Source organism: Polypterus senegalus, chromosome 10, assembly GCF_016835505.1.
Source record: "Polypterus senegalus isolate Bchr_013 chromosome 10, ASM1683550v1, whole genome shotgun sequence".
In the NCBI taxonomy this organism is placed as follows: Eukaryota; Metazoa; Chordata; class Cladistia; order Polypteriformes; family Polypteridae; genus Polypterus; species Polypterus senegalus.
The window spans coordinates 117698512-117726325 of NC_053163.1; the positions used below are offsets into that span (position 1 = coordinate 117698512).

Here is a 27814-nt window from a genome sequence, read left to right on the forward strand (position 1 = left end):
CGTAAACTAAACTTCATCTTAAAATGATTTAAATTTACTAGATTTTCTCAAACCCCATCACAAGTTATGTAGCACATTAAAGGCTTTGTGTTAAGTGTTCCACGAGCCATGTTAAATCACTACGTGCCTCTTAAATTTAATGTAGTGTGTGGCAAGTGCTGCCAGCGCCGCCTCTTAGTGCAAGAGGAAGTCAGTTTAACGATATTCCTGCTCCCTGAACATTTAGAATGCCAAGATAAGTAATTACTTCTCTTTATTAGTGCCACCGCCCCCCACCCCTAACTTTATGGAGCCATGCAAACCTGTATTAAATACTTGTGTTCACATTAATTTTTTTTTTTTTTTTACAATGCTCATGACAGTGGAATAAGTTATTCTTAGCTAGTCTCCTGCAGTTATTGCAGTGGAAAATGTGGTTAATATCCACTCATGCATGGGGGAAAACACCGTATAACACTGTGAAACCGGTATAATTTTGAAAAATACCGTGATACAGAAATTGGTCATACCACCCAGCACTGCTCAAAAGAATATTTCTACACAAAATCTAGAGTTCAAGTACAGCACAATGCAGATTCTGTATTGTACTTATCACCTGATAGCACACCTCGGGTCTAGGAAATGAGACAAGTACAAACTGCACGTGCTACAAAATTCAGATTTAGTGACAACTACAAAATTCATCCTGTACTGGCAATAGTTGGTTTGTATCAATAAAGGAGGCATAATGCAGGCATCTTTTAGTTTAAGAACTGTTCAAAGAAACAGCTTTGGTTTATCCATCTTCACTCCAACAGGGCCTTAAATTGGATTCCACTTTGTGTGCCAGTACTAAATTGGGCATTTTAAGAACACACATTTTAAAAGAATGTAATAAGACCACTATCAACATTTCCTACTGCAGTATAGTACTGAGCATGCACTTTAGTCTCAGTCAAAACCCAAGTTGATGCTACTTGCGCTGTAACCCAATCAGCACAACATTTTTAAGTGATAAATGAAGTAACTTATTTTCCCAGCTAAATATCTACAGCAATTTACTTTATTGGAATAAGGCGCCTTAGAATACAATAAAGCAATAAATGAATTTGTCTTAATTCTATGAACTGTTAAGTTAAAACCTAATTGTTATATCTGGCTTGGTTTTAAAATACAAAAGGAAAATGTAACTAATTCACAATGTCAGTAAATGAAGGCTAAAGCCCAGATAAAATTATGGTTTTTCAAGTCTGTATATCAGATTTTTAGAGAGCACAATGGAATGTAAATAACTTGCATAGATGCCAAGATTACTAAAAGAAAATGTAGCCAAACAAGCACCATCAACACAGCAACAAATCTAGTAAATCACACTCAAATTTAATAGCAGGTCACTGGGACACAATCTGTATTAAATCAAAGTTATATCTTCACCTGACAAATTAGCAATGTTATGACAAAAACCAAGTACATAAATATTTAAACTCCACTTTATTTAATCAAAACGTCAATTCCTCCCTACTCCACAGCCCCAATTACAACTCATTTGAAACACACCTGTTTCTGTTTTTCATTCATTTCATCCAGTAGTTGCTCAGCTAGTTGGTGTTTCTCTTTGGTTTTCTGCAGTTCTTCATCTTTAGCCACCATTTCTTCCTCTTGTCTGGTTACCTGCAGCAGTGGTTTGACCTGTAACAGGAATTCAATGTTAAGGATAACCCTTACAAATGTCAAGCAACAACCACCCAAAAGAGATTTCTATGCATTTCCCCATAACGGACTTGTGTGAACCAGTTTACCTTCGTGAACAGTCTCCACCACTGCCAGTTTCTAAGCTTTAAGTAGGCTGCACAGTTCCTCTGAATAACCTTCATAGCAGTCAGCTGTTGCTGGCGCTTTGCAAATGCCCTAGAATAAAGCAGATCATCACTAGTTTTAGTTCAAAATGCGACTCCAAGTAGAACACAATACAAACTGTGAAACCAAAGACTGGTTATTAAAGACATCATCATTGAGATGAAACAAGACATGCTGTAATCCATCATATGAAGAACTTTGATTGGAGAATTTAGGTGTTGTTTTATTAATACTAAATACGATTTAGCACATTTCATAAAAAAAGTAAATTAAGCTTCAGAGTAATCAGTCTGTTAGGAAGCATAAATGACTGAATCAACATCGCCTGCTTTGGTGCAAATGAAAGTGACAGGTGCACAGTAGAGGCCAACAGCAAGACAACCAACAAAAGGGGAATGGTTTTGCAGGCTGTTGCCACAGACAAATTGTTCTTGCCTTAGCCTTCCTGAACAATTCTTCTCTAATTTTGCGTTCTGCTATGGTCCTTGTCACTACAGGTAGCACGAAGGAGTAAATGCAGCTGATTCAGGTGACACAGTCCAGCTCCTCCAAGATGGCACACCCATAAATGCCATCGCAAGGTGGTTTGTTGCGCCTTCCACCACAGTCTCGAGCATGGAGATGTCACAAGACAGGCCATTACACAATGACAGCTGGCCGTTGAAAGGCATCAACCCAGCAGTTGGACCAGTATCTGCTCCTTTGAGGGTGAATAGAAGGAGCACTGCCATAGCCCTATGAATGACTTCTGGTCAGAAATATGCATGACAATAGCCTGCTAAACTATCAGAAATAGACTCCTTCATGGTGGCACGTGGGCTGGGTATTAGCGCTGATGTTCCAAATCAATTTCGATTCACAATGTCTCAATTCAATATCGATTTTATCTTGACTTAGTGTGCACCGATATACTGGAAGTCTTGGCATTTTTAAACCTCACATATCAATGTTCTTAATGCATGGTTAAAGACACAAACTTTATTAACACTTTATTTGAAGGGTGTCTATATGGCGACTTCATAACACATGCATAAAGCATGGAACGACATTTAAGAAGCAATACTTGATTAGTACTGAACATAACACATTTGCAACATGTGCAACAAAATATTGCTCTTTTCAAAAACAAATTCCCAGAACTGCACTTATTCAAAATGTACCACATTAACATCTCGTCATTTCAGAGTCCACACATTACTGGTGGAGGAATCTCCTTGTTTTAATGTAATCCAGTCTACTTTATTAAACATCCGTATCTTGCAAATATCAAATACTGCTTCTTAAACTGTATAATATTTGTATTCAGTGACCTATTCATGCGAATCTCAATGTAGATACCATTCAACTAAATTGTTAGCCAAATTTATAAAATGTCCAATAGAGGAATAATCTTAAATTAGTCAAAATTAAAGATACGGCAGAGGTCTTGCATCTTTCACTTATACTTGAATATATTTAGTTGCTCATGTGTAGCAGTCACATTAATCTATCTCAAATTTTTACTTACTGTTCCTCCTCAGAGGAAAAGGAAGCACATTTTTAGGATGAGGTTCTAGAGAATGTTGACAGTGGTGTTGGAGGAACTGAACATAAAAGACAAAGAACCAGTCATTGTGACTGACAATGCCACGAATATGAGCGGTACAGCTTATGGAGATACTTCAAGTCAGCTGCTTTGTGTGCACTCACTTTGGTATCACAGAATGTACTAAAAAGTGCTTACTTGGCTGGGCATTTTTTCCACAGTAGCAGTACAGCTAGCCACATTCTTAAAGAGAAGCAACATTTGACTTTGCAACACACAAAACTTGGGACTGATGCAGCCCCCAAAAAGGAAGAGCACATTAGAAATGCTACAAATGTTTTTGTAACAGCCAGCCATCTCAGCAGCAAGGTTGCTCCCAGTGGGACTGGCATTCATTGATCTTGTCTGCAACACATCCACCACAGGTACCAAGTCGTTTTTATATATAGTGACAGGAGAGATATTTAAACCCTGGTACTATAGACTTCACTCATTTACATTCTGGTTGATAGAACATACCACATTTCCAAAACCTGTATCATTTGCTGCAAGCCCTAGTTTTCAACAGTTTAGGCTCTCTTATCACTACAGATAAACTGCTATAGATTGTTATTTTTTTTGGTCATGAGGCAAATTAAATGGAAGCTTGGAGCTACAGTCATGGCCGAAATTATAGGCACCCCTGGAATTTTCCCAGAAAATTGTTGCAATTACAAATGTTTTGGTATACAAATGTTTATTTCCTTTATGTGCATTGGAACACCAAAAAAAAAAAAAAATCTGACATGTTACATAAAACGATTAACCCACAATTTTGAAGAGGTGCCAATAATTTTGTCTGGCCCATTTTTGGAATTTTATTTCAAGCATATGATGCTCGTTTGAACTCACCGGTGGGAAGAAACAGGTGCTGGCAATATAGCAATCACACCTGAAGCCAGTTAAAATGGAGAAAAGTTGACTCAACCTTTCTGTTGGGTGTCGGAGTGTGCCACACTAAGCATGGAGAACAAAGAAAAGCAGAGAAATGTCTGAGGACTTGAGAACAAAAATTGGAGATGGACTTGTAGCCTTGAGATTGTTGATATTTTTTCCACAGAGATCTTCATGTTCCTTTGTCCACTGTGCGCAACATAATCAAGAAGTTCACAACAAATGGCACTTTAGCTAATCTCCCTGGACGTGGACGGAAGAGAAAAATTGATAAAGGACTGCAACAAAGGATAGTCCGAATGGTGGATAAACAGCCCCAATCAACTTCAAAACATATTCAAGCTGTTCTGCAGACTCAGGGTGTAACAGTGTCAGCTTGAACTATCCGTCGACATCTGAATGAAATGAAACGCTATGGCAGGAGAGCCTGGAGGACCCCACTGCTGACACAAACAAAAAAGCCAGACTGGAGTTTGCCAAAATGTACTTGAGGAAGTCAAAATCCTTCTGGGCAAATGTCTTGTGGACAGATGAGAGCAAGGTAGAGCTTTTTGGTAAAGCTCATCATTCTACTGTTTACATAAAACTGAATGAGGCCTAAGAAAAGAACACAGTACCTACAATCAAACATGGTGGAGGGTCTAAGATGTTTTGGGGATGCTTTGCTGCCCCTGGCAAAGGATGCCTTGACTGTGTGCAAGGCATCATGAAATCTGAAGACTACCAAAAAGATATTGGAGTGCAATGTAGGGCCCATTGTCAGAGAGCTGGGTCTGCGTCAGAGGTCATGGGTGTTCCAGCAGGACAATGACCCCAAACATACCTCTAAAAGCACCCAGAAATGGTTAAAGACAAAGCGCTGGAGAGTTCTGAAGTGGCCAGCAAGGAGTCCGGATCTAAATCCGATTGAACACTTATGGGAAGATCTCAAAATTGCGGTTGGGAGAAGGCGGCCTTCAAATGTGAGAGACCTTGCGCAGTAAGCAAAAGAAGAGTGGTCAGAATCCATTTGAGAGGTTATGGGAAACGCTCGATTTCAGTTATTTTTTTCCCCCAAATGGCCTGCAACCAATTATTAAGCCAAGGGTGCCAATAATTTTGTCCAGCCCAGTTTGAGTTGTGTGAAATGTCAGGTTTGGCTTTTTTTCTCCATTTTTTTTGTGTTGTTCCAATGCACATAAAGGAAACAAACATGTATACCAAAACATTTGTAATTGCAACAATTTTCTGGGAGAAATGGTGCATTTTCTGAGAAAATTCCAGGGGTGCCGATAATTTTGTCCATGACTGTAAATGCCATGTCTAGTGCAGATTGTTTAGGCTCTACACGTTCAGAAGGCAACTGAGATTAAGTTTATGGGAGATGTCTGGATAAATGATTCGTCAGATTTGCTGTGTTAACACTTCAGAATTGTACATCTTACTTGTGGGTTTTCTTTTATCTAGCCCTTAACTGACATACTGTTCGAATCCGTACTAAGTATGCACATCCGCAGAGTTGCACAGCTTACATATAGGTTTGCTCTACTGTATTTCTCATCGATGCACGGTTTGAATATGTACTTGGTTCATGCATCCGATTTAAGTACTGTATAGGCTCCAATTTTAGTTGAGGAGGATATACCATCTTGTGAGGCATTAAATTGCTTTTTCCATAGAAAGCCATACCAGGTGCAGCAAGAGCTACTGGATTAGACACAAAAAATGAATACAGTATAAGCAAAAACCTACATATAGTAATTTAGCAGGCTAGAGATTTTACAAAGTCTGATCTTGACTAAAAATTGATATTGAATCATTTAAAACAAAAAACAGTTAATCAGAAATTTTATCTAGGCCTAGTGGCATGAGTGACGGACATCATCCAAATCATACTACTATGATTTCATCTACTGTTAAACATTTTACAAGTACGGAGCAGAATTTTTATACTGTATTGAGGATTTGTTTTGTTTTGTATTGTCCCACTACTTTTTGGGACCCACTGCACACCCAACCTACCTCTAAAGGGGTCTCTTTTTGAACTGCCTTTCCAAGATTTCTTCCATTTTTTTTTCCCTTACAAGGGTTTGAGTTTTTCCTTGTCTTCTTAGAGAGTCAAGGCTGGGGGGCTGTCAAGAGACAGGGCCTGTTAAAGCCCATTGCAGCACTTCCTGTGCGATTTTGGGCTATACAAAAATAAATTGTACTGTGATTTTATTGTATCATCATGCATCACAATTGCCATTTGCCAGAGAACATCACAATTGGCATCTCTACCACTGGCACCTCACACTGAGCACAAGGGACTTGCATGAAAAATATAGTCTGGAAATGCTGTGGTGAATGTTATGCAGCCTGCAACATCCTCCAGCATGGTCTGGGGAAGTATATCCTTGGAGGGTTCCACGGACCTTCACATGCTAGGCAATGTGTATCCATACAGCTGTTGGGTACTGGGATGAAATCCTCAGAACCACCATCAGACCTTACACTGGTGCAGTGGGCCCTGGGTTCCTCCTGGTAGAGGAGAGTGTTGGCAACAAGTGGACTGAGAGTGTAGGCAGTTTTTAGATGAAAAGATAATGCCACTGACTGGCCTGCACTTTCCCCAGGCCTGAAACCAACTGAGAACCTCTCGGACGTTAGGTTTTTTTATGCATCCGTAGCTGTCAAGTAGCACCACAAAACTGTCCAGGAGCTCAGTCGCCCTGAACATGTCTGTGCAAGGATCCCTCAGGACACCATCTGCCATCCCATCAGGAGCACACCCAGACATTGACAGGAGTGCATAAAGACACGTGGTGGCCATTCACACCAATGAGTCAAATTATGAGCTGCCGTGATGAAATTCATACAAGTTGCATCAGCCTGCGATTTCAATTTTTGACTGATTTCTGGTGTGATGTTGAATCCTGCCCTCAATGGATTAAGGACTGTGGTTTCCATTGACTGTTGCCATCATTTTGTTCTCAACACAGTACTGCTGAAAATTGCACAGTACTGCTCAGAAAAAAGATTCTAGGTTTGAATATTTCATTCAAGATCTGATGTGTGATTTAACTGTTCCCTAAATTTTTCTGAGCAGTATATTGTATATTCCTTCAAATGTAAGGGACACTTTAACAATAAAACTCATCCAAATGCAATCACAAAAATATGAAAACAAGTTAGTGCTTTTAAATAGTCACATATCTTACTTGCGTGCTAAGTATCCACGGCACCATGCCTGGAAGCTAATAATGACATCTGTGATCTTCATGTCTCTCTCCTCTTCTAGATGTGCCAATACACCCGCCCTAAAGAAGACTTTGCTCTGTCCAATTCGGTATAGGTTGGAATCCAACTCCAGGGCTTTGATCTGAAGAATAAAGTCACATATAGACATAACAGACAAACGGGCACATTACAAATGTGTTGCACTGTTTGGATTATGGCACTCTCTCCCCTCAAAGTAGCACCAGATAGGTAGAAACAGCGGGGCCAATGTGCACCATTTCCAGGGGCATCAATCTCAGGACCTTGTTGAGCTGGACAATGGCTTTGATAAAGCAAACAGTTTAGCGGAGGGAAGATTTAGAGCTTAGGATTTTCTAAGCTGTGGTGTGGCATCATCACTTCAAGAGAAGCCCACCAAAACAACAAGCTAAATTGAAAGGGCAAGCTCAGTTAAAGGATGCAACCTGAACCCTATAGTTTTAATTCTCTCATTTGCTACTACCTCTGAGTGCCATTATGCATAATGCTGTACATTTTTTTTTTGGACACACCAACACTTTTCAGCCACATAAGCAGAAATGTATATTGGGGCTCTTTTGTGTCAACAGCAATACACCTTGTATAATGCCTCACTGAGACTACGTTTTGAGTTTTCTTGCTGTATAGTCATTCTTGTGTGCTCAGAGCAGTGTGTGTGTGTGTATTTAAACAATTTAAAGAGCTTCTGTAAAAAGAATTTTGTTCCCAGGGGAGATATTTGCTATCTATATTTAAGATCAGAAGCTAATCAGTGTGTATATGCTTTTAAGATGTGAAATATGGCTTTTGGTAACTGGCATCGCATAATTAGCTTAAATAACTTCAGAATGACAGAATTACAAGACCAAAGGTAAATTCAGTCCCCCAGTTTTGATTAACTTAAAAGCAGCCATTAAGCCACAGTAGAAAAGTAAAACAGATCTATTGTGATGCAGACACAATACAGGTTTAAAAAAATAGAGCAACACCACATAGATTTTAATAGGAGAATGCAGCATTAGTATGAGAAAGGCACACGGAAAATGTTTATGGGACAGAAGTGCAGCACTACCCAAAATGCAATAATGAAGAAAAAGAACAAAGGCTACCCGACGAAGGTAGTGCATACCTAAGAACAGTTCAGTTGAACCAAGAATGGATTCATGGAAACTATGCGAGCATCGGTCTCGGTTATATCGAAGTGAAGCTTGCTTTTATGAATCATGATTTGAATTGTTCAGGTTCTCCGTTTTCTTCTACTTTTGACTTTAATACTTAAATCACTGATACTTGCAGAGAAACTAAGAATTAAAGTTTAAAAAAGCTAAACAAATAACTAACAAGCACACTGGGGCAGATGATATCAAACAATGAAAGCTTCAGTGAGACAATATTCAAAAGGTAATGACCAAGACATATCCAAGAAGAGAACCCTCTGGCTTTGGAGTATATCCTGCATGTTTGTACAGGTGGAAGCTGTGCTCATTTGGTTACAGTTGTGCAGCCCTTTCAGGGATAACAATGAAGTAGTCAGCCTCAGTCACAATGAATGTGTTTGACTTGTGCAGGCCTTTCAAAAGGTAGTTATACAGGAGGTTCCAGCAGGAGTGCTGCCCTTGAAGATTGCTTTGGCCTTTAAGATATTCTGAAGTATAGTCATTTCAGTACAAGTGACTGGGGGCAGCGACAGGCCCTCGGCCACAGCTGTGTTTGAGACATGAGTAATAAGTGAATGGCAAATAGGTAACTATTTACAGTATGGACATGTAAATCAAGGCTAACCTCCAAGGCACTTTTTACACTGGTGGAGAAATTAATGTTGAAAATGCCTAAATTAAAGGTACCTTTCATGAACAATTTCAAATGACAAAACAGCTGATTAAATAATATTGATGCTGCAAGTGTAACTGACAGATACACATTAAGACAGATAATCAAAAAACATTTGGGGGGTGCAGGAGAGAATCATTTTACATAAATGGAGACTTCAATGGAAATCTTCAGTCAGATTAGCCATGTCTTTTAGTGAGGGTATGTGCATTTGTCTAATGAGTAGTAGGTATAAACCCCTTGAAAGTTTAGGTAGGGCTATTGTAGTCATAGGAGACTTTCAAATATATTAATTCGGCTAGACTTGCGGTCAAGTTTTTGCAAGGCAGTATGTTAAAGCATAAACAAGGGGAGAAACTGGTCTTGATTTAGTAATGGTTACATTAGGATCTACTGTTCATAATATAATACCATATCACATATTAACAACTAAACCTGCTAAAATTTTAGCAGATGCAGAAGAGCCTTACTAAGAAAAATGGCTGTAAAGCCTTCTGTAAATGTAGAGAGACGGCTGAAGAGATGGGAATTACGATGAAAACTGTTTTATATACACAAGTTGAACAAATTTATCCCAAAAGTAAGGATAATTTTAAGGATTAGGAAAGTCAAAAAAGGCAGAAGGAAACAATGCAGAAAAGGCAAAAAGGATGACTCCAGACTCCTTCACTATTTTAGTAACGAAAGAAAAATTGAGGCGGCAAACTTTAGTAAATACAATGAAATGATGAATGCTATTAACTTGCATTTTTTTTTTGAAGTTCATAAAATGTGAAGAATTCTATAACTATCGAATAATAACAGGGAATAATATTAAGGTGGTATACTACAGGAGTTGGAAATTTTGCAAAGTTAAAAACGCTGCTTTGCTTAAACTCTCAGAAATCCAGTAAATCACTAGGACCAGATAACATTAATCCTTGAGTGCCCAGGGGGGGTTAAGAAACTACAAACATATATAAATCTGACACTTTTTTAAAAAAAATGTCTTTGCACTCTGGGTAAATTGCTATGAACAGGAAGCTGAAAAATATTTCCCCATTATATAAAAGGGTTATTTGTGGTAACTTAGGGCTCCGAAATATGCAGGTACAGTTGGTTGATTATACATTCATATGTGAATGTGAGAGGGTCAGTCAGTGAGGTGCCTCATTCATACCTCAGAGTAGGTGAAGGACAATGCCTGCAATATAAAAGCAGCCTGCACAACAAAGGGGGTCAGGATCAGAACGTTTGGTGGGGAGGGGAAACGGAAACAGGTGCATGGGAAAGTGAGCCCCACATGTGGCCAGACGGGACACCACTGCTAAGCTTTTTCAAAGCAGGAGCAACCAAATGCTCCTGTAGGCTCCCCATGGAAGCCGGACAGACTGTGGCATGGAGGAAACAAACAGCAAAGCTCACCACAGTGTTGTGTGAAGTTCGAAAGACTTGCAACAGGGACACGAGCAGGATTAAATAGTTGTCTAGTCTGCTGGTCGGTTTTAAAAAGAAGCACTAAGACTCAGTGTTTAAAACAGGATGTTTGCACCCTTGATTTTAACCTCTTTAACAGAATTTGTTTTTAGCCTCCACTCAACACTTTTGGAATTAATGGATTCCTTATTGAATATTTATGGAAGAATGTGCACTGCTCTGTTGAACACTTATCTGGTTTTTAGTAAAAGCACTTTGCACCAATCCCTTGGTGACTATGTCCTCATTTTCTCAGCTCCTCTGTTTAGGACTATTGACAGATCCTGGTTCCAGTGGCTTAACACTAGAATTACCAGAGCCTACGAAAAAATCTCTTAAATCCGTCCCACCTTAAATCGCTCTCCGCCAGCGTCTTTTATTAATCTAAAATGTGCTGATAAAAGAAAAGCTGCAAGTAGCTGGCTATTCCATCCCCCCACTGACTTAGAACGTGCACAAACTTCTCCCAGCTCATGCCTGGATCGATTTTCTGGGAGTGAAGTGGAGTTTTAGAGTGGAAATAATAGATCGTTGTTTGGAACACACGCATTTCATGTCTGTTCCGTTTCTACAGTAATCTGTGTAAACATATTGTTAAAACAAACGTTTTTTTATATTCTAGTAGTAGATGACAAAATGTAGGCATAAACTATATAATGTATGAAGCCTGAAGTCCAAATATCAAAAGAAATATTTTCACAGAAGGTACAAATCTAACAACAACTGGGCTTTTATTCAAAAATATAACCGCAGAAAACAAAAAGCCGTCTTAACATGCGACTTTGACAATTGATTATTATTATGACTTTCTCCGTGGCACAATTGACTCAGCTGCCGACTGTGAATCAAAAGGTCGCGAGTTCGATCCTGCACCTCTCCGTTTTGAGAAGTAAACTGCTCTTAGTCTTACTATTTTGGAATAAAAACACACATTTGATTTCAGTCTGTAACAGCTAGAGTAATTTATGATACTTGTAAAGGTTAGATTTGGTTTTTTTTTTTTGAGTCAGTTATCTTGGCCGCGTTCACGAGCCCAAATACACCCCACCACCGCATCTGATACTGCGGTTTTCACATAGACGCGCTGTAACACAGGTAAACTCAGCTCCCTTCTACATCGAAGCAAGAATGCACGTACCATTGCTTGCATACTAAAGTGTCAGCAGGCACCTTTCGTGGCATTACACAGTTTTGAGCATGCCCTCTGCACACTACTTGTGACTTTAGGAAGTAAATAAATAAAGGTAAATCGGGTCATAAAATGAATTCTTCAAAAATGTCACATATTTGTCTCTTTTTTTTTAAAAAATGTGCGTTGATCACCGCCAGCATGTTGTAGTATACGGCATCTGGCTACCTGCATGTTCTTGTGTGCACTGAATAAGAGACAAAATATACAGTCCGACAGAGAATCAGACTGAAAAAAAGCAAACATTTAGAAATGCCATACTTTTACAGCTGATCGGACGCTGTTTTCAAATATTGCATTTGTGCGATGATGTTTTCACATATATTGTCTATTTCAGGTGTGTAATAGAAACCACAGCATAGAGAGAAATGCAATATTATTTGAAAACGAACAACGTTATTTGGCACGGACATGCTCAAAAAATACATGTGTAATGCCACAAAAAGTGCATGCAGACATGTCCGTGCCAAATAAATAACATTCGACGTTTTGAAGAAATCATTTTATGACACGATTTACCTTTATTTACTTACTTCCTAAAGCCTAAAGTCACAAGTGGTGTGCAGAGGGCATGCTCAAAACTGTGTGTAATGCCACGAAAAGTGCCTGCTGACACTTTAGTATGCAAGCAATGGTAGGTGCATTCTTGCTCCGATGTAGAAGGGAGCGGAGTTTACCTGTGTTACAGCGCGTCTATGTGAAAACAGCAGTATCAGATGTGGGGGTGGGGTGTAGGGTGTATTTGGGCTCGTGAATGCGGCTGTGATAATAAAACGGACAAAAAAAAAAAAAAAAAAAGGTATCATAAATTACTCTAGCTGTTACAGACTGAAATCAAATGTATGTTTTTATTCCAAAATAGTAAGACTAAGAGCAGTTTTTTTCTCAAAACGGAGAGGTGCAGGATCGAACTCGCAACCTTTTGAATCCCTGTTGGTAGCTGAGTCAATTGCACCACGGAGGAAGTCATAATTGTCAAAGTCGCTTGTTAAGGCAGCTTTTTGTTGCTGTAGTTATTTTTTGAATAAAAGCTCAATTGTTGTGTTATATTTGTACCTTCTGTGAAAATATTTCTTTTGATATTTGGACTTCAGGCTTCATACTTTATATAGTTTATGCCTATATTTTGTCATCTACTACTAGAATATAAAAAACGTTTGTTTTAACAATATGTTTACACAGATTACTGTAGAAACGGAAGAGACATGAAATGCATGTGTTCCAAACAACGATCTATTTCCACTCTAAAACTCCACTTCACTCCCAGAAAATCAATCAAGGCATGATCTGGGAGAAGTTTGTGTACGTTCTAAGTCGGCGGGGGATGGAATAGCCAGCTGCTTTGCAGCCTGATTTTTATCAGCACATTTAGATGACAAAAGACGCTGGTGGAGAGCTGTGAACGATTTTAACACTAGAATTACCAGAGCCTACGAAAAAACTCGTAATTCCGTCCCACCTTAAATCGCTTCTTAAAATCGTTCAGTCCACCCCCCCCCCAATCTGACAATGCTGTTTTCACATAAAGACGCGCTATAACTCAAATGTGATTTATTTGGAGACGCTATACTCGAATGTGATTTATATAGGGAAGAAAGTACAATGTCAGGTGCTCATTCAGTGTAATAGGAACCATAGCCCAGAGAGATGTGTACACTGCAACAAGTACACATGTCGTGAATGTAGGAAGGGTGTGTGGAAATTGTTAATATTTGAATGTGATGATTTTATACAGCACGGATCGGAAATCAGCAGTTCTTAGCATTGCACCACACAAGCTGTCGTATCAACCGCCTACTGTAACTTGCTTTATTTTTTCTTCACTTATAGTCTAGAATAAAAGTGCACTTGTTTTTTATTCTTGTACACCAACATATGTTCCTGTGTTTGAGCGACACGGGCATGCTAAAAAAATAGACGTGTAATGCCACGAAAAGTGCACGCAGGCACTTCAGTTCGCAAGCATTGGTACGAGAATGCAGTCAAGTACGCTGCAGAGCTACAGCGCGTCTTTATGTGAAAACAGTAGTCAGATGGGGGTGTAGGGAAGGATCCTGAACACGACTGAGACTGAGAATGAAAAGTGAATAAAAAAAAAAAACAACCTTTACAAGTATCATAAATTACTGGCTGTTACACACTGAAATCAAATGCAGGTTTTTATTCTAAAATAGTAAGAATAAGAGCAGTTTACTTCTCAAAACTGAGCCATGTGGGATCGAACTCATGAGCTTTTGGATACCAGTAAGCGGCTGATACCATTATACTACTGTGGCAGCTATAGTAAGTATGTGTCAATATGGCATGCTAAGGTGGCTTTTTTCTGCAGTTATATTTTTGAATAAAAGCATACTTGTTCTGTTATATGTGTACCTTTTGTGAAAGTGTTTGATATTTGGACTTCAGGCTTCATACATTATATAGTTTATGCTTACATTTTGTCATTTACTACTACAATATGAAAAACGTTTCTGTTTTAAAAATGTGTTTACACGGATTACTGTAGAAACGGAACACACGTGAAATGCGTGTATTCCAAATAATAATCTATTCTTTCCACTCTAAAACTCCACTTCACTCCTAGATAATCAATCAAGGCCTGAGCTGGGAGAAGTTTGTGCACGTTCTAAGTCGGTGGGGGGATGGAATAGCCGGCTGCTTGCAGCCTGATTTTTATCAGCACATTTAGATGACAAAAGACGCTGGTGGAGAGCTGTGAACGATTTTAAGAAGCGATTTAAGGTGGGACGGAATTACGAGTTTTTTCGTAGGCTCTGGTAATTCTAGTGTTAAGGATGCACCAGGGAAGCATGGAGCCAGCAAACTGTCACATGATCTGGTTTACAGAAGCAATTAAGGCATTTAAATGGGATTTTACAGTTTATGGCATGGGGAACATGAAGCTTTACCTGAACACTGTACAGTTTGTCCCTACATTCAAAAAGATACAAAAGAATGACAGACAATTCCGGGATTGAGAGGTATGAGCAACAATTGAAGGAACTGAACTTTTTCAGTTTAAGAAAACTGATGATCAAGAGGAGACACGATTAAACTGCCTAACTTTACAGAGCAATTTGTACACCGAATCTCTGCTGTTGCTTTAAGTTTCCAACTGTGCCCCCTTGTTCCTTCTGAATTGTAAAGGCACATTTCACAGAAATGTTTGAAGTTTTTATTCATACAAAGAATCCAAATATAGAACAAAAATCATTGTCATAGAGTAAGGAAAATTTAGGGACCTTCAAATTTCAACCGGACGTTATTTTGGAGAATCATGGGGAATAGGATTGGCAAGCTTATTGTGCTTTGAAAAGATGTACATTAATACATTAGAATAATTTTGACAACAGTACATTCTGCCAAGGTACAGTATGATTTTTTTGTGCAATTGTTTAGTGTGGGATTAGATAATCAGATAAAGCAATGCATTTATAATGCATTGGCAGGAAATGTTGAACGGGTGCTTCAAAATGTCTGATATAAGGAAACAGAAAAATTAACCGTTTGTTTAGGTATATGGGGTTTTGGCACATCTTACCAAAGAGAGACTTGTACATAGATTCATAAAAAGCTACATTTTGCTATTTAAGCCTTACCATAAGAACACAAGCCTGTTTTCCATCCATAAAGCCTTTTGGAATCGCATTGGGAGTAAGGATTTCATACCTTAAAATAGGATAGAGAGAGAAAGATTAGTCTGAGCAGTTTCATTTACTCATCACAACACTGATTCATACTAAGATGTCTAGCACTTATCCTATGTATGATCAACAATGAAGAGAACACAGCAAAGAATGGAGGTTTTGAAAAAATATACAAAAGGATTCAATGGAACCTCAAACATTACATTAAGTAGCAGCACCTTGTGGATTATAGTAATGAGTTATGGGATCCAGGATCACATACAGGAATAGAGTTAAGTATTCAGGACCAACAGGCAGATCATACATATAATAAATAGCAATACCTATTGCATTTGCCTAAGCAAGTACTAAATATTTCACAGCCTCCTTACCTCTGTCTAAACTCCTGGAAAACTATACGGTTAGGGAATCCCTGTCGACAAATACGGATTCCTTCCAGCACACCATTGCAGCGCAGCTGCTCCAGAACCAGGTGAGGCTCTAGCTTGCCAGCCTAAGGAGACATTCAAACCATAAAAGTTATGCTTAACATTAATGTATATTTAATAAATCTGAAATTTAGATTAAAAGGCAGATCACCTTTTGATTAAATATTTTATAAAAAAAAAAGTTATTCAAAAAACACTGAAACTAATTATATTAGAACATAACACTTAATAGCGTGGAATTTAAGTGATGTAAAAACTGCATTGATTGCTAGACTATTGTTAGATGTTGGTTGTGGACCGTCTCCTACTGTACTTCACATTTCTAAATATTTTTTTTTTTTTAGTACCACCCAATTGACCCTTCAACATTCAACATATTGAAGATGTTGAATTCTGTCTGTAGAACTCCACCTAGCTACTTAGCTAACATGAAGGCAAGCTATCCAAGTTCAAATCTATGTAAAGTATTGCCATCAGGTGTTACTATCAACAGGAGTTTCTGAAATTTCAAATATTTGTATGATGCTCTGTTAGAGAACAACAAAACTGAAGTTTACCAAAATTTTCTAAGCAGTATAACAAATTTCACTAGTGGCCCACTGGAATATGACAACATATGCTTTTGCACTCAACTACTTTTAGATGTGTTTGCATTACCTTGACAATGACCATCATAACCATGACATGTAAATTAAAACTTAACCTTTACACCAGCAAAACTATGCAAATATGTATGTATATATTTGTGCGCTTGAGATAAACTTTATTTTACTATATTGCACATTTATAGCACTTCTAGCAGAGTTTAGGAATAAATAAAAGCGTAACAGAGTACACCAAGGATTTTTAAAATGTGTTTACACGGATTACTGTAGAAACGGAACACACGTGAAATGCGTGTATTCCAAATAATAATCTATTCTTTCCACTCTAAAACTCCACTTCACTCCTAGATAATCAATCAAGGCCTGAGCTGGGAGAAGTTTGTGCACGTTCTAAGTCGGTGGGGGGATGGAATAGCCGGCTGCTTGCAGCCTGATTTTTATCAGCACATTTAGATGACAAAAGACGCTGGTGGAGAGCTGTGAACGATTTTAAGAAGCAATTTAAGGTGGGACGGAATTACGAGTTTTTTCGTAGGCTCTGGTAATTCTAGTGTTAAGGATGCACCAGGGAAGCATGGAGCCAGCAAACTGTCACATGATCTGGTTTACAGAAGCAATTAAGGCATTTAAATGGGATTTTACAGTTTATGGCATGGGGAACATGAAGCTTTACCTGAACACTGTACAGTTTGTCCCTACATTCAAAAAGATACAAAAGAATGACAGACAATTCCGGGATTGAGAGGTATGAGCAACAATTGAAGGAACTGAACTTTTTCAGTTTAAGAAAACTGATGATCAAGAGGAGACACGATTAAACTGCCTAACTTTACAGAGCAATTTGTACACCGAATCTCTGCTGTTGCTTTAAGTTTCCAACTGTGCCCCCTTGTTCCTTCTGAATTGTAAAGGCACATTTCACAGAAATGTTTGAAGTTTTATTCATACAAAGAATCCAAATATAGAACAAAAATCATTGTCATAGAGTAAGGAAAATTTAGGGACCTTCAAATTTCAACCGGACGTTATTTTGGAGAATCATGGGGAATAGGATTGGCAAGCTTATTGTGCTTTGAAAAGATGTACATTAATACATTAGAATAATTTTGACAACAGTACATTCTGCCAAGGTACAGTATGATTTTTTTGTGCAATTGTTTAGTGTGGGATTAGATAATCAGATAAAGCAATGCATTTATAATGCATTGGCAGGAAATGTTGAACGGGTGCTTCAAAATGTCTGATATAAGGAAACAGAAAAATTAACCGTTTGTTTAGGTATATGGGGTTTTGGCACATCTTACCAAAGAGAGACTTGTACATAGATTCATAAAAAGCTACATTTTGCTATTTAAGCCTTACCATAAGAACACAAGCCTGTTTTCCATCCATAAAGCCTTTTGGAATCGCATTGGGAGTAAGGATTTCATACCTTAAAATAGGATAGAGAGAGAAAGATTAGTCTGAGCAGTTTCATTTACTCATCACAACACTGATTCATACTAAGATGTCTAGCACTTATCCTATGTATGATCAACAATGAAGAGAACACAGCAAAGAATGGAGGTTTTGAAAAAATATACAAAAGGATTCAATGGAACCTCAAACATTACATTAAGTAGCAGCACCTTGTGGATTATAGTAATGAGTTATGGGATCCAGGATCACATACAGGAATAGAGTTAAGTATTCAGGACCAACAGGCAGATCATACATATAATAAATAGCAATACCTATTGCATTTGCCTAAGCAAGTACTAAATATTTCACAGCCTCCTTACCTCTGTCTAAACTCCTGGAAAACTATACGGTTAGGGAATCCCTGTCGACAAATACGGATTCCTTCCAGCACACCATTGCAGCGCAGCTGCTCCAGAACCAGGTGAGGCTCTAGCTTGCCAGCCTAAGGAGACATTCAAACCATAAAAGTTATGCTTAACATTAATGTATATTTAATAAATCTGAAATTTAGATTAAAAGGCAGATCACCTTTTGATTAAATATTTTATAAAAAAAAAAGTTATTCAAAAAACACTGAAACTAATTATATTAGAACATAACACTTAATAGCGTGGAATTTAAGTGATGTAAAAACTGCATTGATTGCTAGACTATTGTTAGATGTTGGTTGTGGACCGTCTCCTACTGTACTTCACATTTCTAAATATTTTTTTTTTTTTAGTACCACCCAATTGACCCTTCAACATTCAACATATTGAAGATGTTGAATTCTGTCTGTAGAACTCCACCTAGCTACTTAGCTAACATGAAGGCAAGCTATCCAAGTTCAAATCTGCGGTAAAGTATTGCCATCAGGTGTTACTATCAACAGGAGTTTCTGAAATTTCAAATATTTGTATGATGCGCTCTGTTAGAGAACAACAAAAACTGAAGTTTACCAAAATTTTCTAAGCAGTATAACAAATTTCACTAGTGGCCCACTGGAATATGACAACATATGCTTTTGCACTCAACTACTTTTAGATGTGTTTGCATTACCTTGACAATGACCATCATAACCATGACATGTAAATTAAAACTTAACCTTTACACCAGCAAAACTATGCAAATATGTATGTATATATTTGTGCGCTTGAGATAAACTTTATTTTACTATATTGCACATTTATAGCACTTCTAGCAGAGTTTAGGAATAAATAAAACGTAACAGAGTACACCAAGGATTTTGTACAAAATGCTTTATAAAAAAGGTCTGTAGTTTTGCCTTTAAACTTCCAATTTCACAAAATGTGTTGACATAATCCAGACATAGTTGTATGTAGAAGATATGTTTATACCAAGACTTTAACCATTAACATAGGGAACAACCTACACATGTGTTTAACACAAAAAGTCCTATTAAAGCAATCAGACTTTAAAATGATCTAAAATCTGTAAACCTTTTACTGAAATTTTAAATTTCCCAAAATCTCATTTTTAACCCTTCAAGGTCTACACAAAGAACTAGAGTGGGTAGAAGCATAAACACTGTAAAAGCTTATATTGCTAGGCTTAACTTATGGAAATTGAATACAGCATATAGTGCATTTGGTTTATTTGATCATGTTTGACATGCATGACTAAACCGAAGTTCAACGCCTCTACTCAGAACAGAATTGTTTAACACTAGAATCCCTGAAGTTTAAAAATTTTTCGTTGCACCAAGCATCCTTGAAAATATTCCCGACATACAAGAAACTCGTACCTCCTTATCAATGTGCGAATAGCCTGCTTTTATGATTTAGCAGAACACACCCTGCTACACTCCCCCCACTCTCCATTCAGTCAGATGAAAGCAAATCGCCCTGCTGTAAACCACAGAGATGAAGTCTGTGTTGAAGTGTTTATCTGGAGATATGTTTGTAAAGAATTCTATATAGTATGTAATGAAATACCATGATTTGAAATGCATACATTTCGTGCGAGTTCCATGTCTGCAATGATCTATGCAAAATATAGAATGACAGAGGAAATGCTGAACTCAAGGCTAAAACAGAAAATGTTTTCATACGTTATAGTAATAATTTTGATATGATGTTTAGGATGTGTGAAGCCCAAAATATCTAAGAAACACTTTCACAAAAGGTTTAACTAAGCAAGCATGCTTTTATTCAAGAATAAAACGGAAAAAGAAATTACTCAATTGACATGTTGCTTAAGCACTACTATCAGTCAGTAAAAAAGTAAAAGATGACCGTATACATGAGCATTTCATTTTCAACAAGTTGTCATAGTGGTAATGCTATTCATTCAGGAATCTTCATAGATGGTGCAGTAGATAAGCTACCATTAGCAATGGTAAAGTAATGCTTTGAGTAGTGAGCTGCTATGATCCTATAACAAAAAAAACATACATCTGATGTGAATCTGTAACATCCTGTGCAAATTAATGGTACTTGAACACGGACATTCATATCAACATGTCATTTGAAAGATTTTTTTGTATTGTTTTATTCTTGGGGAGGGGGGAAATCTTAAATGACATGTTGATATGAATGGAACACGGAGATGTTGGTTTGCTAAACAAGTCACCAAGAAGAAATTGAGCTGCGTTTGTGTATCTTTTATCCCTTTAGCGCTAACTTTGACAAGCACCATAAATTTATGTAGGCTGTTAGACTCAAATCAAATGCATGTTATTATGTAATACAAAACAAACAATAATAGCAGCTCACTACTCAAAAGGTAAATGTGAAAAAGACCCAGGATCGAACCCGCAACCACTTGATGAAGCAGCAGTTCTTGCCTCTGCACCAGCCAAGTGGCCTACCTACCTTCCATTGATTGATAGTTGGGCTTCAGTTTTTACACATTGCCAGTAACATGTAAGCTGAATAATTTTCTCTTTGGTTATATTCTTGACTAAAAGCACACTTGTTATACCTTTTGTGAAAATTTGATATTTGAATTTCAGTCTTCACATCAACATTTTCCCCCCCAATTACTATAACATGAAAAAGTGTGTTCAACATTTCTTACCTCACATTTCCAGTCATCCTACATTTACACAGATTGTTGTAGACACAGAACACATGAAATTTATGTATGATTTCAAATAACGCTATATTTATCCTATTCAATTCCAGACAAATAAGATTTGTTGCCTCCGTGGGGGAAAGGATAGAAGGCTACTTGGATTCTAGTGTTAAGCTTGGTTATAAAAACCACTGCATCGTAATAAGGAGAGACGTACCTTTTTCTCATGATTTGGTATAATGCATCGGACAAAGTTAGGGTTTGTGTTACGCAATGTGGCCATTAGCTTGGATAACTGCTCTTTGTACAGCTGTCCTACTGTCCGGAACATGCCTTTTCGGGTCTTAAAAGCTCCTGGCAAAGTCTCTGACATGCCTGCCACCTGGTCCAGGCCAACAATGCGGTCAACTAGAAAGAAAACATTTTTATATAAAAGAACAACTTTGGCAAATAAGAATATGAAATCCAAAGGAAAATATACAAGCATGACAAAAATGTGAGAAAGGCATGCAAATTAGCAGTGGGACATTGTTTCAGCATTATCACAGACATTTTGTAGGTTTAAAAACGGGGTGGGGGGTTGCTGGAAAGAAAAAAAAAAAAAAAGGTTCAGGTCCCGAGTTTCTGGGAACTATTGCAAAGGAAAGGACAATATACAACAAGGCACACTTGTATACTAAAATTGGGTTATGAATTTCTAAGAGCAAGTTGCCACACAGTTAATGCTCTATACTATTTGCACATAGGTCTCTGTAGAAACATTCTAGGCAGAAACATTGTTTAAGGATAGCATGTTACACTTTATAATTCAGGTATCAGTGTTCTCAAATTATGAAGTATTACTAAATATCTATTTAAAAAAAAAAAAACCTAAATGTTCCATAAAAATATGCATAAATGTGGGTGGTCTGTTCAGAGTATGCCTGCAATGAATTAGAGAGAGTGAGTGAGTGGAGTATAATGGTGACAGAATTTTTAAATGGTGTTTAATTGAAAACCAGATTCGTTACCAGTGAATGAGAGAAACAGGTCTTCAATTCAAATGTGCAGCATTGTAGGAATGAGGTATTTTCTGTTAACATTCAATGCAGAGTTTTCAGGAAGCAATGGTTAATGAGAAAACAAAATGCTCATTTGTATAGTCAAAATCTAAGAATGTACATCACACATGTGGATTATGCTACGAGTTATGAGAATTCCCCCTCAAGGACTTTTCACATTGTTTTCCCACTGTCCAGCATTGCTCACCTATCAAAACTGTTGAGTTTGAGTATTTAATTTCATCACTACAAACATGGGTTAACATTAAAATATTTTGAATGGGCTATTCCTTTAAAGTTTAAAGGTTCACCTGATGCCAAATGGTTAAACATAAGCATGCTGCCAACTATAATTCATGACTGGAATAATTAAAGTTTACGGAAGTTTATATCCTCCTGACTACCGGTTCAAAGTTTATATAACTGAATATCTCCAACCCACTTTTGAATTAACTCCTTTTGCCATCTACTGAGGACATTTAGGGCACTAACCTTACCACCCCAATACATATATTTTGGTGGGACTTCATAGTAAAATACGGATTTAAATTTAAGAACCTGTTGCACTACTTTAAAATTTATCATGGTCCTTTGAACAGCCACCCAAAACAGGTATACAAAATTATGCATAAATATATAAATAAAGTGAAGAGTTCCTTGACTTCAAACTGCTCCTTGGTGAGGAGTTGATTACCCGGCTCAAGCAGGAATCGCAAGTGACAGCGAAGATGACTACACTCCCCACGTCAAAAGTGGAAACGGCAGCCAAATGCAGCTCGTTACATAACTGCTATGAATAGGCAACAGCTGTGTTAACAATACAGGTGCAGTGACTACTAGAGTGGTAGCAAAGCTCACACAAAGCAACACGAACAGTGCTTCATGACCCTGTAGATCTAATGGAAGGTTAATTGGGAACATGGTGTTCAAACAGCCGACATACAATAACTATAAAATGACCAAAAAAAAACCAAAATCTGTTCCCCAACACAACCACATAAGAAAATGTACCTTCAAACTTCATATTACCAATATAATGAGCACCCCAGTACAAAAGGAGCAGAAGCTCAGTATTTCTAGTTCTACTTCTTTACTTAACCAGGAAATACTAAGGAGAGAGAAGGTCAAAAATTGCTTTGGGGAAGATAATGATTTTGGGGTCTACTATAAGTGCATAAAATTAGTTTCACAAGTCCCAGAACAAACTGAATGTACATTCTATTTTTAATAATCAATTTTACCATAAATTTACAGCTTGAGCAAAGATGACTGGAGAGATAAGCTTCCCCTATCCCCCAACCCATTATAATGGAAACTTATCTCTGCATATCACAAGCCTCAAACTCTAATACTGAGACTTGAGAAAGACAACAATTTGGAAAACAGCAATACATCTAAGAGTTGTAGAGAGGAAAATAAAAAAATACAAGCATGTGTACAATTTTAATACTGGCTTGTAACATCTGGAACACACCATGCATCTGTACCTAAAACAAGTTTTTCCAAATCTGAAGATGAAGAAATAGTGTTTGATCTTCCATATCTATAAAAAAAAAATACAAGTACAAACGAAAAAGAATGGAAACATTTACAACTATGACACAGTAGGAATGTTAAGAGGAATGAGGGAAAGTTTTTAATTAGTTTTGAAAGTTAAACTAGAACTATTTACACACCAGAATGGACTTGCTTACACAAGAGAAAGTTAGCATACTGGTTTATGGTAAGCCAATTTTCAAAGTAATGGGAAGGAAAAAAAAAAAAAAAAAAAAAAAAAGCTGTCCGCTGTTTTAGGGCATAATTTCTACCCATCAACTGTTAAAACCATTAGCTTTAACTGCAGAAGCAGCTGGAGTGTAAAGAGTGAATTTGCCACTAGAGGGTATGTCAAGTCACCTGGTTCTAGATGAAGGATAGGAAAGCGTTGATAGAAATAGGCTCTCTGAAAGTTCTGAATTTCTGGAAATGCAGAGAGAGTTGCAGCACAATAAAAGACAATCAAGAGAAAGAAAGGGAAAAAAAAAAAAAAAAGTAACACCTATTCCCTGAAAGGCTACAATGATGTGAGAAAAAACATTTTTAGTTCAAATTAAAACCAGATATCATTTACACAAAGGAGGTATTTCAATCTTAGTCCGGTTGAAGTGTATATAGAGGGCTTTAGTTAAAAACCGCTTTATAAATAACACGCAAGTGATGGTGCTTTACCCACATAATGGAGATACCAAACCAAATGAGACTAAAATGTTCTTAAAGTTCTGAATCTGGATGAGATACTGGGACTATTAAGGAGCTATACAGTATGAATGCTCTTCTCACTTGTCAAACATACATTTGAAAAGAATACACATCTTTTAGTCAATATGCAAGAGACAGACATGTTAAGTCCCGCATAAGAAAAATTACCCAATTAACGAACAGATGGTACTCAACAAGGAATAAATCATTACTTACAGTAACCACTGTGCAAGGTGTATGCAATTTGCCCATTATAATAAGACTACAGTGTATTAAAAAAAGCTATTCACTACATGGCCAACACCTACCATCTTTCCACAGCTCAGAAACAAATTTGTCAGATGACTGATTTAGCAATGTAGCAACATTATCATTTAAAGGATCCATGTTCTTCATTAGCCATTCATCAGCCTTATAATCCACCTGAATTAAAAGAAATTTTTTTTTTTTTTTAAAAATCCTCCAAAATGAATCCATTATTAAAATGCAAATTAAAATTAAAAGGCAAATGCTTCTCCATACATACAGTATTTTAAAAAAAACCAAAAAAAAGAAAAAAAACAACAAACAGTTAAACGATGAGAAGTGAAATACAAATACTTTAAAGACTGAGTGGTTTTATAGCTGTAAGGATCTATTAAGAGTGTACAGATAAGAGATTAATTCACACAGACAGCACAAGTTAAATGTTGGTTGAGAGAAAACTTAAGGGGAAAAAATTCACAAATGAATTCTTACAGGACTGACTGCATTTTATAATTAGTAGGTTAACCAACTTTTTGGATTGTAATGGGATGATATTGTATTATTATACAGAATTTAACCACTTAAAGTGCATTTATATAAAATATAAAAATAAACAAAAACAAAGCCCAGTTGAAAAGGCAGTACTTACACACAGAAGAAAAATGGGACTCATTGGGTGGAGTACTTAATATGAAATGTTTAGTTTCCTAACTGTAAATAGCCCCATCCTTAAGATGGTATTTATTTAGATACTTATATAAAGTAATGCAGCAGTTACAAAACCACAATTTATAAACTATATGAACCTCTATATATATATAAAAAAAAAAAAAGTCTAAAGCACATCGGTCAGGGCAGTGAGGGGTGGGGGACTTGCAAAGAACCACCACTACAGCTATAAAAATTAAAGTGCAGTTTTATAATAACTCATTTACCTCTTTTTTTTTTTTAACCTTACAAGCATATGAAAAAAGAAAAATTAGATACAAAATATGTTACCTTTCCAGCATAGTGCATGATGCAGAAATCGGCTTTGTCTTTCAGCTGCTTTGGCTTCTGAAATTTAGAATGTGTACCTTGCTCCTGAACAACTTTTTCCACAAAGGACTTATCAGTAGCTTTAGGGAACCAGCACTCTTCATCCAACAAGGCCAGTATGCCTGGAGGACTAGCCTATAAGAGAAATTGTTTTAATTTTATTGAAAGGTATCCGAATTATGCCCAAATATGAACAGTAAGGAAGAGACTCACTGGTTTTTCAATTAAGTCAATACAGGGTTGCAAGTCTAACCCAAAGTCGATGAAACTCCACTCAATTCCTTCACGTTGATATTCTTCTTGTTCAAGGATAAACATAGTGTGATTAAACAGCTGCTGTAGCTTTTCATTAGTATAATTGATACACAACTGCTCAAAGGAATTCAACTGGGGATAAAAAAAAAAATATTTATTTATATATATATATATATATATATATATATATATATATATATATATATATATATATATATATATATATATATATATATATATATATATATAATTTTATAAAATTATATAGTAAGTATTATGGACATCCAGCATTATTGTAAAGAAAGATTATTCAAGTCAGAAAATAAGGTTATTTTTGATCTCCTTTTTCCATGGAGAATACCTGAATTTTCTATTTTACTAGTCAAGTCACCACTGCACCCAGCCTTCTAAAACATTAATCTAAGATATAGAATAGCATCACATTACATTTATATAAAAAACCACCACACACAAAAAATAAATAAATAAACAAACCTCAAAAATTTCAAACCCAGCAATGTCCAGGATACCGATGAAGGATGCTCCTTGGCGCTTGGTTTTGTCCAGAGCCTTGTTTATGCGCATTACTAACCACCGGAACATACGCTCATATGTGGCCTTTGCCAGAGCTTCAACTGCAAAGTCTGCCTGTTCTTTGGTCTGGGCCTTCTGAACGTAATCACGGCCAACTTTAATACGGGGAGTGAGGATTGCCCTGCTGAAGTCTGTTACACTCATGCCCATCAAGTGGCACACCTTTTGAGCAGCTGAGAATAAGCAGCAACAGATTAGGAGACAACCCATAAAGCAGGATTAAATAGTGTGCATGCAAAGCTTAAACTAAGTAAATGTATTGCAGTTATATAACTAACAATCTACACAACATTTGCAGTTTAAATCTCATGCAAAATAATTCATACTCCAATTACTATGCATGTTGATAATGTACAGGTTTATTCAAAATTGCACAAGGAGGAAAATACCAGTATTGTCAGGCATGGAAGCCTGATCAGTGTTCCTCTCCTTCTTGAAACTGATGTTTCCAAGCTGAAGCACCGCTGAAACAACTCTCAAGAGACCTTTTTAAAAAAATAATATATATTTAAAATGCTGTACAAACAAAAATTGTAGAAACCGACTCATTACTAGATTTCTCTTTAAAGAGAGCCGCAAACTGACTGTTAACATTTACGTACATGTTCAATGCATTACTCAATTAAATTTATATAGATACCATTTTGCTCATCCTCTGGAATACCCATGATTTTCATAGCATCCATGGTTTCAGTAAACAGGTCTTTATCCTGTTGTCCAGGAATGGTAACATGTCCATTAGAAAGAAAACGGTAGTTGTTATAACCCTCAAGCAGCAAATCGGCTACAGGAAGGAAAAAAAAAAAAAAAACACAAAATGTTAAAACCTCAAAATAAAATATGTACTTCCTGATGAAGATCAACAGAGGCAATCTTAGCTGGAATAAATGGTTTAAATACAAATAACTTAACACTGAATAAATACCTGTTGCAAAAAAAAAAAAAAAAAAAAAGTTATAAATTCAGTTTCAAAACTGAGGACCTAAATATTGGCATAGTTCCTGCATTACAAAAGATATCCAATTCACGTTTTTATTTATAACCAAGAAAATTCATAATTCAAAGGAAACCACCAAGGATTAAAAATTATGAAATGGTTTTGGAATTGTCTTTGTGCATATTTCTCCATAAGTTGCATGGTCCAAAGGGGGTTTGGAAACAAAAAAAACTTGTTCATTAAGCATACTGCTGTTTCAACTCTAATACACCTGGTTATAACACATAGGACAAGAGAGAAGATTGAATAAATGCACTCTTCCTTCA

The 27814-nt window shown here is 36.9% G+C and overlaps 1 protein-coding gene and 1 long non-coding RNA gene across 3 annotated transcripts in view; one reads left to right on the plus strand and one right to left on the minus strand.

Moving 5' to 3' along the window:
- LOC120537470 overlaps nt 1–27814 on the plus strand; it is a 64288-nt gene that overhangs the window by 33902 nt on the left and 2572 nt on the right. The window lies entirely within an intron of this gene.
- Nucleotides 1–27814, minus strand: part of myh9a (myosin, heavy chain 9a, non-muscle) — an 86190-nt gene that overhangs the window by 20495 nt on the left and 37881 nt on the right. For both annotated transcript variants that reach the window (XM_039766425.1, XM_039766424.1), the window contains 12 exons: nt 27192–27335; nt 26941–27036; nt 26453–26724; nt 25916–26089; nt 25664–25837; nt 24727–24841; nt 21358–21548; nt 18446–18567; nt 18027–18096; nt 7474–7634; nt 1779–1887; nt 1537–1668 (listed from right to left, as the gene is read on the minus strand). In XM_039766425.1, coding sequence (XP_039622359.1) covers nt 1537–1668; nt 1779–1887; nt 7474–7634; nt 18027–18096; nt 18446–18567; nt 21358–21548; nt 24727–24841; nt 25664–25837; nt 25916–26089; nt 26453–26724; nt 26941–27036; nt 27192–27335 — 1760 coding nt within the window. The remainder of the gene's footprint in view (nt 1–1536; nt 1669–1778; nt 1888–7473; nt 7635–18026; nt 18097–18445; nt 18568–21357; nt 21549–24726; nt 24842–25663; nt 25838–25915; nt 26090–26452; nt 26725–26940; nt 27037–27191; nt 27336–27814) is intronic.